General features: G+C 38.5%; 2 protein-coding genes across 2 annotated transcripts; both read left to right on the top strand.

Annotated features, from left to right (window-relative positions):
• Positions 1-15: 15 nt before the first annotated feature.
• On the top strand, positions 16-1823 carry LOC145780504 (uncharacterized). The gene is made up of 2 exons (XM_082592122.1): positions 16-1191; positions 1321-1823. Exon 1 carries the CDS (start codon positions 86-88, stop codon positions 728-730), a length of 645 nt encoding a protein of 214 aa, XP_082448248.1. The 5' UTR covers positions 16-85; the 3' UTR covers positions 731-1191; positions 1321-1823.
• Positions 1824-1977: 154 nt separating this feature from the next.
• On the top strand, positions 1978-3861 carry LOC145780642 (uncharacterized). The gene is made up of 3 exons (XM_082592266.1): positions 1978-2901; positions 2950-3087; positions 3133-3861. The coding sequence occupies exons 1-3, from the start codon at positions 1978-1980 to the stop codon at positions 3832-3834; spliced, it is 1764 nt and encodes a 587-aa protein (XP_082448392.1). The 3' UTR covers positions 3835-3861.
• The last annotated feature ends 7036 nt before the right edge of the window (positions 3862-10897 follow it).

The raw sequence follows: 10897 nt of genomic DNA, 5'->3' as shown, positions 1-10897 counted from the left end.
CGATGAGTGGAATCAGAACCAGATCCACCAGAGCCTTCGACAACAAGGTGTAGAATGGTCATTCAACCCCCCAACAGCCAGCCATATGGGTGGAGCCTGGGAGAGAATGATTCGCACAGTACGTCAAATTCTTATGAACATCTTACCAAAACAACCACTCGATGATGACACATTGCACACGTTACTTCTTGAAGTGGAAGACATCGTCAATTCAAGACCACTCACCGATGTGAAGCTGGAAGTTGATGGCGACTTACCTCTTACACCTAACCACTTGTTGAAGTTGAATTCTTCAGCGAATTTACCGCCAATGTTAAGCTGCGACAGAGATGGCTACCGACCACGTGATCGATACCGCCATGTGCAGTTTCTGGCAGACACCTTTTGGAAGCAGTGGGTTAAGGAATACCCACGATCTGTGATGTCAAGAGCAAAATGGCTTCACAGAAAGGAGAATATCCGAAGAGGAGACATCGTCCTTTTGATTGATGACTCTGCTCCCAGACAACGATGGCCACTAGGCAGAGTAATTGAAACATTTCCTGATCGTCACGGCGTTGTTCGTTCCGTAGAAGTGAAGACTGCAACCGGATCTCTGAAGAGACCAATATCCAAGCTTTGTGTAATTGTCCAAAGGGAAGAAGATGATCCAGATGAAGATGAGACACCAATAGACACCGTTGAGATTTTGCTGGAAGATCAGAGCGATGAGGAAGAGACTAAAGACTGAACTGTTACATGACAATAGACTGTTGAAAAACTTTTATTCATGAAAAGAATGACCCAGTTTGGCCCTTCTTTGGCCCGGGAGTGTTAGATTTTCAACAGGTCTTAGAAAAGCCTGCCTTTCGTTTTACTGCATTACTCCCGTTGATTTGTGTATTCGCCACCTAGCGTCGTTTCCCCTTCATTGTTATCGCGGATTTGCAAATGGCAACACTCACCACGAGATTGTCTATGGAACTTTCGAGACGTTTTCGTTTTTGCTGCTAGTTTGCCAGCTAGCCGAACTTGTTAGCTACTGTAGTTTGTGAATGAAAATTGATTGAGTGATGTTTATGCTTTGTTAGCTGCTTCTCTGTTATGTATTTCTACAGGACTTAAGTTTGACAACTGCTATGGTAATACTTATTTGCGTGTAGGCTGAATTCCATATTTGCAGCTTGCTATCTCTCAAAGTTCAACTTACTGGTGAGCGTACTTGTGATGTAATAATGTTTTGTATAACTGAATGTTGACTGTCTACCGTAAACAAACGTAACGTATCTCTGATGTGCGTAAATTGTTGTTAGGCTAATACTTTAAACTTAAATATTGCAGAGTCAATCACTATAGAATCTTTCGCGTACAAGTGCATCATTTGGCATTACTGATCCGGTCATACTACCGGTACGTTCATTATTCTGAATTGTATGATTGATTGATTTGTGTCGTGAATTGTGGATTTATGTTTACTACTGAATTATTGACCAATAATTTGTCAGCCTAATGGAAATTAGTTCTCGTAAACCGATCTTAACTAGGCCAAGTGAATTGCCACGTTTCTTTGTTTTTTAATGATTATTGACCTAGCGTTATGGTTGTACGGTACGGTAGCCTACGTAATAATTGTGTAAGGTAACATCGCGAATTTATTTATTCAGTGCGTCATTGGCCAACCTGTGGAACTTGTGTACCGTACAGTGGATTGAGAACTGTTTGTCAACAAATTTGGTACGTTTATCAGTTCGACTGTTATGCTTGCTGAATTGTGACTAGTGTCTTATGTTGTGTTATTTCTTGACAGAAAAACCGTATAAACTTCATTGCTGCGAAGCAGTCATTGGAAACCGAGTGATTTCTTCAAGTTGGCGTGCTTTAACAGTTGCTCAGTCCTGCCGGGTGGATTAGGAAAATCGTGACGTCACCGGCGCAATTAACTACCGCACCTGTTGTGTTCGCGTCGCACACAACTTTACACAGTCTTTACCTTTCAGTATGAATCAAGATGAAAAGGTTCCAGTCGAGCTTGAAGTTCCTGAATCATATGAAATTGTTGACGAAGATGATTTAAAAACTGCTTCAGCCACTAAGGAATGTCCTCCATATTTATATCAAGAAAGGTTATCTTCCATCCAAACAACTGAAAAAAAAACTTTCAATTGCAATATATGTTATAAATATTTCCCAAGCACGTCAGCATTGATCAATCACAAAAAAATTCATTTGAACGAACGACTTTGTTGCAAACTTTGTGACAAGAGTTTCAAATGCAAATCTGAAGTGGAAAGACATCAGCGATTTCACGCTGGTGAAAAACCATATCGATGTAATGTTTGTGAAAAGTCATTTGCCCAATCTGCTCATTTGAAATCTCATAAGCTAACTCATACTGGTGAAAAACCGTATAAATGTGATGTGTGTGAAAAGTCATTTTCTCAATTTTGTAATTTGAAATCTCATAAGCTCACTCATTCTGGTGAAAAACCATATAAATGTGATGTGTGTGAAAAGTCATTTTCTCAATTTTGTAATTTGAAATCTCATAAGCTCACTCATTCTGGTGAAAAACCGTATAAATGTGATATTTGTGACAAGTCGTTTGCACGATCGGATTGTTTGAAATCGCATAAGATCACTCACACTGGTGAAAAACCATACAAATGTGATGTGTGTGAAAGGTCTTTTTCTCGATCTGGTAGTTTGAAATCTCATAAGCTAACTCATTCTGGTGAAAAACCATATAAATGTGATGTGTGTGAAAAGTCTTTTTCTCAATCTGGTAGTTTGAAATCTCATAAGCTAACTCATTCTGGTGAAAAACCATATAAATGTGATATTTGTGACATGTCGTTTGCACAATCTGGTCATTTGAAATCACATATGCTAACTCATTCTGGTGAAAAGCCATATAAGTGTGATGTTTGTGAAAAGTCTTTTTCGCAATTTGGTTATTTGAAATCTCATAAGCTAACTCATTCTGGTGAAAAACCGTATAAATGTGATATTTGTGACAAGTCGTTTGCACAATCTGGTCATTTGAAATCACATATGCTAACTCATTCTGGTGAAAAGCCATATAAGTGTGATGTTTGTGAAAAGTCTTTTTCGCAATTTGGTTATTTGAAATCTCATAAGCTAACTCATTCTGCTGAAAAACCGTATAAATGTGATATTTGTGACATGTCGTTTGCACGATCTGGTCATTTGAAATCACATATGCTAACTCATTCTGGTGAAAAGCCATATAAGTGTGATGTTTGTGAAAAGTCTTTTTCGCAATTTGGCAATTTGAAATCTCATAAGCTAACTCATTCTGGTGAAAAACCATATAAATGTGATATTTGTGACAAGTCGTTTGCACAATCTGGTCATTTGAAGCGGCACAGGTTAATTCATTCTGGTGAAATGCTATACAAATGTGAGGTTTGTGAAAAGTCTTTTTCTCAATGTGGTAGTTTGAAATCTCATAAGCTAACTCACACTGGTGAAAAACCGTATAAATGTGATATTTGTGACATGTCGTTTGCACGATCTGGTCATTTGAAATCACATATGCTAACTCATTCTGGTGAAAAGCCATATAAGTGTGATGTTTGTGAAAAGTCTTTTTCGCAATTTGGCAATTTGAAATCTCATAAGCTAACTCATTCTGGTGAAAAACCGTATAAATGTGATATTTGTGACAAGTCGTTTGCACGATCTGGTCATTTGAAATCACATATGCTAACTCATTCTGGTGAAAAGCCATATAAGTGTGATGTTTGTGAAAAGTCTTTTTCGCAATTTGGCAATTTGAAATCTCATAAGCTAACTCATTCTGGTGAAAAATCGCATAAGTCTGATGTTTGTTAAATTACACCTAAATTACATAGGTTTCCAGTTACCACTACACTATGTGTTCGCACGTTGACGAGGCTTGTGTATATTTGAGTTATAACATTTTTACAACCTCATATTCTTATTGGGTGTTATGAATTGTGAATGTTTTGTATTTACATGTTTGTCATATGATCGACTTTGGTTATTGTTTTTAATGTTTTTTAACAATGAATGTGATGTTTTTGACAAGTTGATTCTGCGTACTCGCAATTTGAACTGTTTATCTGTACTTTTTACATGTTTGTTCTGTTTGATTTTCAGGAAAATATTACTTCATTCAGTTGCTACATTATAAAATAAGTGTTATTAAGTCAGTTTGCAGTTTCCTCCAGTTTTGAATATGAATCCACATGAAAGTGTCACTGTGAAGCTTGAAGTTTCTGAAGTATGCGAACCTTATAGACCGGGAGCCCGCGACGTTCACCCTAGGTGAAAAAGTTACCAATTTCTATTCATACAGCGATGTCCGGTGGTATGTGGGTACTCATAATCTGGAAGTCTGCCTGGCCGCCGGTGGTGGGTGTGGGAATGGGGGGCATTTTTCATGGCCCAAAAATGCGCTAGTTCAGCTGAAAAAGTTACCGCTTGAAACTTAGTTGGTTGCAGTGGCGTAGCCAAGGGGGGGTTTTGGCGGTTACAACCCCCCCATTTGGAACGTCACGATATGGTATTTGACGTCACGATATAGAGAATGATGCTTTCAGTCTTCAAATCAAAACACAAGCATTCAAGAATATAGAAACATACTCTACTGTAACTATAATTCAAAAACTATGTGCAGACTTTCATTCATAAATGAAGTAAATACCATCTGGGTTTTTTTTTTCGGTCATTTATCGGTCATTGACCGATTTTTTAGCAAAATGTCCGAAAAAAATATAGTCAATTCGGTCAAAATGTCCGAAAAATACGTACGCGCTCAAATCGATTTCAGTGATTGCAAAGAAGCTTCTTGCGCCACTGTACGATTTCTTGTCAATCGGAAATACAAGACGTAGACTTAGTGTTTAAACGTTGATCCAATGTCTTATTATATGTGATAACGCAAATACAGAAGTCAGTCTTCGAAATTAGCGTGGGCAATCGGCACTTGCCGAGGTGATTGCCGACGCAGATGCGTTAGCGTTGGCAATAAAAATGCTGAGGCCACAGGAGCGCTTGTAAGGACCAAAAGATTACAAAAAAAAAATAATTTTCTTGGACTACACCAGACTCTTACTATTGCTGGATGTTTTATTTGGGTTACTTCCTACTTCGCCGGCGCTTAGACACGTGCCCAGCTGAGAGAATTGAATCTTTCATAAAAATATCATCCTATTTGCATTGATTCAATGATGGTAGACGTCAAATTAGTCTAAGCATCTACTCCTTATCGCGCCTCGCGACTTTGTGTTGCTCGCAGTATCTCAATTGTGCCGAAATTATGTTAGTGTAAACGTAAATCGAGGCAATCTTTTCGCAGGAAGCTATTAATTTGTTACTGGTACCTGGTTGAGCAATTAACGTTATTTTATGATAATTCAACGCCACTAGATGTCGAATTAATGTAAAACAAACATAAATTTCTTATTGGGTACTGTTGTTACGCAATATAACCCGCCGGGAAAATTAAATCGATTTGTGTTGCCTCTAACATTGAATCAACCCAAAATTAACTTACTTTCCCCCCGTCAGTTATATAACGTTTATTACTTAACAGCGTGCGTATCGCGTTGCTCGCTTTATCGCTAGTTTTTGGTATTATTACATCACAATAAATCAAACAGTGCAGTCGTGATAGACTACTCTAGTATATATTTTGCTTTTCGCTTTACATGTTTTGGTACAATTTTTTCGTAATAAACGTTCACATGCAATTGCCGAGGCAATTTCAACTTTTGCCGTTTGACCTTGACAATGTTTTTGCAAAAATAAAAATATGTTAATTTCGAAGACTGAAAGTAACGTTTGTCTGTTCTAACTTTTCTCAGATAAAACACGACAACGTTTCTCAGCGAAACTTATTGTTGTAGCTAGTCAGGAAGTGCAAATTTTCGTTTGTATCAGCTACTTCAAAGGAAATATTTTCATCCGAAAAAATGACCGAAATAAATAAAAAATGACCGAATTTTTTCAAGTCATTTCGGACAAATGACCGAAAAGTCTCAGCGAAAAAAAAACCCAGAATACCATACAATACTGCATTCCTTAAATTTTAAGTGTGCAAACATTGTCAGCTGCTCCTCAAGTTTCAATCTCAAAATTTAGCTAAAATTCACAACCATGAAATAAACATCAATAAAACTGCTGATGCAAGTAATGGGGTGCAACCTATTTTGTCCCCTAAACACTTCGTCCCCCGATTTCAGCCCTTGAATAGATCGAGAAAAAATACAATAGAGCTGAAGTCGCTAATCGGAGTTGCCACAAACATTTCAGAGTTTCTCTCAATCTTTTCAGGGGACGAAATAGGTTGCATCCTTATTGAGGGTTAGGGTTAGAAATATTTCTAACCCCAGTCCTCGAAATTAGCGGCGGCACACGGCAATTGCCGTGGTAAAAGCCGCCGCAAACGTCATAACTAGAGATGTACCGATACCAATATTTTGGCCGATCCCGATACCGATATCACTTTTTTAGGCCAATACCGATACTGATACTGATATTTTGGCCGATACTTTGGTGTTACAAAAAGAAGCAATTTTGGTATTTGCAAGGACATATATCAAATGTTAAGTTTTACTTTATTTGCATAAAACTATTAAAAAAAGCTTTGAATTGGCATAATTTAATAAAAATTCAAGAATCCAATCTCAACCGCATTGTTGTGTCATAATAGTAGGTTTTAGTAAAGAAACATTACATCATAATTGGGGTTTCTGAAAAATTAATAAAGTGTTTGCGCAAACTCTCCAAATAGGCTATCATAATTTATAACAAGATGTAAAATGTAAACCAATTGATTTGTGTAGTCTTACAAAAACTATTCAACAAGTAATGTGCAACCTAAGGGCACTTGTCGTTTGGTTGAAAAGCTTTTGCCAAGTCAAGACTACCCAGGTAGCAAAAATGCACAATTCTGCATCGCTTCCACCCCGCCAAAAGCTCAAAAAACACGTGCAACTCGGCTGCCCCCAGCAAGCCGGCTCCACCAGTCGGCAATTCAACTTTCACCCTTGGCCGCAACAAACTCAGCAAGCCCAAACAATGTCATGGCAGAATAAGTAGGCCCAAAAAGAAAGCAATGGGACCACAAATCCTCACCAAACTAATCAAAATGGTCCCGTTGCGCCCAAGATGACAACCTCATTGCAAAGAAAGGAGCTTCCCCCCCGGCCACCAGCACAAGGCTGAGGACTCACCAGCACAGTGAGCTGCCGCGACCCGCCAACCACAACGGTGCAGCTTCCACACTAGCCATTTCAATTCTTGTCGATGTCAATTCTTGCTACAAAACGGCTGTCGAGAAACATTACAGTTGACTTGGATGGTCTAAACTCTAAATGGCTAGCGTGGCAGCTACACCGTTATGGCCAGAAAATTGCAACAGCCCGCCGCACCAGTGAGCGCCCAGCTCGTTGCCGACAGCAGGGAAGGACACTCCCCCCCACAATGAGGCCGCCATCCCAGGCGCAACAAGACCACTTATTGATTAGTTCAGTGAGGATTCGCAGTCCCACCGCTCCCACCCCAAGCCCATCCAATCCACCACGACATTGTTCAAGTCTGGTGAGTCCACCACAATGAAAGGCGGAAACCAAATCACAAACTGACAGAACCAGCCCACCAAAAACAACCAAGCCACACGGGTCCCTCAAACGTCCAGCAACGCCAAAACGATGAAAAACTGCACATTCCCGCCACTTGGGTAGTCTTGGCCTGGTTTTATCCTCTGCTGAGAGTAAAAAAGAAACACAAACGATAAATATTGGAGAAATTGAGTCTCCTTCACAACTTAAGAATCGAACAACGCAAAACTGCTGCAACAAAAACGTTTTGTTTGAGTGAAAGAATCACTGTAAGCAAACAATGCCAAAAGGTGCGCGCATGAAGTCATGGGAGTGTGAGATATCAAAAATTTGAACAGGTTGTTATTTTTCTACTTCAATGTGACGTTAGTTACTACTTTAAAAATCTATATCTTTGCTTCTGCAGAAAATCTGCAGCAAACGCCTTTTTTTTTACATGTTTAGTATCGGCCACAGTATCGGCCAAATTTTGCCGATACCGATGCCGATACCGATACTCAAAAAATGGCCGATATTACCGATGCCGATACCGATATATCGGTACATCTCTAGAACAGCCATTCTGCTACGGCAATAAAAATGCCTTCGCAAAATGAGCATTTAATTCCGAAAAAAATTGGTCAAAATTTCTTCCTGTTTGATTTACTCGCAGCGGGAGTTTAATCAGCAGAAACAAAGCACCAAGACCTCACCTCGGACTATTTTACTTGCTGTGAACACTCACACAATCTTCAAAATTAGCATATATTTACTTTGCAAAAACGTTGACGAGGCCAAACGGCAAAAGTTGAAATTGCCTCGGCAATTGCTGTGAACGTTTGTTACGAAAAAATTGTTCCAAAACATGTAAAACGAGAAGAGAAAAAAATAATTGAATAGTCTATCATAACCGCACTGTTTGATTTGTTGTGATGTAATAATACCAAAAGTAACGATAAAGCGATCAACGCGATATGCGCGCTGTTAGCTTGATTCACGTTATAACTCATTGGGGGGGGAAAGTAAGTTAATTTTGGGTTGATTCAACGTTCGAGTCAGCACCGCAACAACAATGCCCAATAAGAAATTTACTATGTTGTTTGTTTACATTAATTCGACATCTAGCGATGTTAAATTATCATGAAATAACGTTAATTGCTCAATCAGGTACCGATAACAAATCAATAGCTCCTTGCGAGAAGATTGCCTCGATTTACGTATACTGTACACTAACATAATTTCGGCACAATTGGGATACTGCGAGCAACACGAAGTCTGTTGGATAAAGAACTAGTCAGAATCGGAATCATTGGAGGATGAGGTTGTCGCGTCGTCACTTGAAGACGCAAACTGCCCGCTCATGAACGAGCGATGCCATATGATCGGAAGCATTACTTTTCTTTACTGCCAAAGAATTATTTATCCAATTTTGTACCACTTTTTATATTCGCAACGATACCGGTCAAAAATAAGCATTCGATGAAAGAATAACTTTCGCGTAACAATTAAGCCAGCATTTATAAGGTTGCAAACTTTTTACAGTTCACAAGAGCATTGACAGCGCTTAAAATAGCTTGCATGATGCTCTTGGCTACCGCCGTGTGACAGACGATGAAGAAGAAGAAGCGCATAAAATTTTGTTTGATTAAAGCATACAGCAATTGCCGCCGTAATCCAAGATTTGTTGATTTGGCGACCGCAATGTTTTTGCTGTCGTAGATGGAAGCTAATTTCGAGGGCTGTAACCCAAGGTTAGGAATTAGGTTAGGGTTAGAAATGTTTTTATTTACCCTTAATAAGGATTCAACCTATTTCGTCTCCTGATTTGGGGGACGAAGTGTTCAGGGGACGAAATAGGTTGCATCCCAAGTAATGCTAGATTATATAGCAACAAAAAGTGCCAAATACATGCAATCATGCATGCTATGACTACTTATCTTTGCAATTCTTGAACAAGATTATTGCAATTTTGTGAGAGAACCCCTGAACAAAACTGGCAACTGCGTTGTTAATCAACGCGCGTGTGCTTGTACAATGTACAGCATATTTGTTGCACTGGCTTTGCACAGTCCACTGGTGATCAATTAACATAAATTTAATCCAAAAAAAGAGAGATACAAACCGAATCCTATTAATAAGATTCAGTAGGGTCAAGCGGGGTCAAATTGGACGCGGGGGCAAATGGGCCATTCTGTTACTTTGTTTACTTATCGCATTTTTTTCCTACTTATTCTTTTCTAAAATCAGAAGTTACTAGCTCATTTTAAAGCTGCTTTCCCATAGATTTGCATCATGTAATACAAACACAGATGTACATTTGGAAAATATGCTTCAGATGATGCAAAAGTGGCCAAAAAATGTGAAAATTTGAAAATTTACCAAAAAAACTTTGGTATACCACAAAAACTAATTAAGCTGGAATGAAAATTTACTGAACAGCATATACCCCAGAATGCTGAATTAGTATGTTGAAAATATTAATAGTCCCACTTTTTTACTTTTTGTAATTTTTCTGTTTAAATAAAATGGGGTCAAATGGGCCACATTGGCTTTTTGACAAGTTATAGCTCACTTGCATAACTTTTTTAATTCTATTTAATTTATATGACATTTTTTAGGTAAACAGGCCTATTATTACTATTAGACATAGCTGTTGGTTGCATGATTAGCTCTAGACATGCCTTTTCTCTTTGAGCAAAAAGAAAATAGAAAGCATAAACTGAAAGTGGTAAAGGCTTTGAAAAGTCCAAGATTTGAGAATCTTTCTAAACGTGCCATGGTGGACTTGATGACAGTCAATAGGAAAGAACTGCAGGACTTCATCACAGCAAACAACACACGACATAAAAAAATTACTGAACTGCATTTTGACTTTTGGAGTCAAGACCCACCTCTTTAGGAACCCAATGACATCTACATTGCTACAAAATCGACTCTACTTGGCATGAGAGTTGTGAATGACATAACTGAATGTGGTGTGGCGAATACAAATTTGAGCGTTATGAGCAAATACAATTTTCTGCACACCAATGACAAAGAGCAAAAGTAGTTCCTCCTCATGACAGTCTAAAACTTCAGACAGCTCTATCCAGATAGGAATAAGTCTACACTGATGCATTAACTATAATTAATAACATTCTGGACATCTGTCAACACTCAACTAATTAATTTTGAGTAATTTTGTCATTATATTCCTATCATGTAATCCCGTGTTGCTATTAGTGTATTCTGTGAAGCTTTCAAAGTAGGTAGCAACCTTAAAAATGTTTTCCGTTGCCCCAAAAATTTGACAGGATTATTTTTTCAGGTATTAACACGATGCGAGAGGG

Source organism: Aplidium turbinatum, chromosome 12 (assembly GCF_918807975.1).
Source record: "Aplidium turbinatum chromosome 12, kaAplTurb1.1, whole genome shotgun sequence".
NCBI lineage: Eukaryota > Metazoa > Chordata > Ascidiacea > Aplousobranchia > Polyclinidae > Aplidium > Aplidium turbinatum.
The sequence above is the reverse complement of the archived record's forward strand: the minus strand, read 5'-3'. Positions and strand labels throughout refer to the sequence as shown.

Excerpts from the sequence above, each read along its gene's own strand:
- LOC145780642 (XM_082592266.1), top strand. The coding sequence starts at position 1,978 with ATGAATCAAGATGAAAAGGTTCCAGTCGAGCTTGAAGTTCCTGAATCA. Across the intron at positions 2,902-2,949 it reads AAAAGCCATATAAGTGTGAT|CTAACTCATTCTGGTGAAAA; the intron begins GTTTGTGAAAAG and ends AAATCTCATAAG. Across the intron at positions 3,088-3,132 it reads ATGTTTGTGAAAAGTCTTTT|GAAAAACCGTATAAATGTGA; the intron begins TCGCAATTTGGT and ends ACTCATTCTGCT.
- LOC145780504 (XM_082592122.1), top strand. The coding sequence starts at position 86 with ATGGGTGGAGCCTGGGAGAGAATGATTCGCACAGTACGTCAAATTCTT.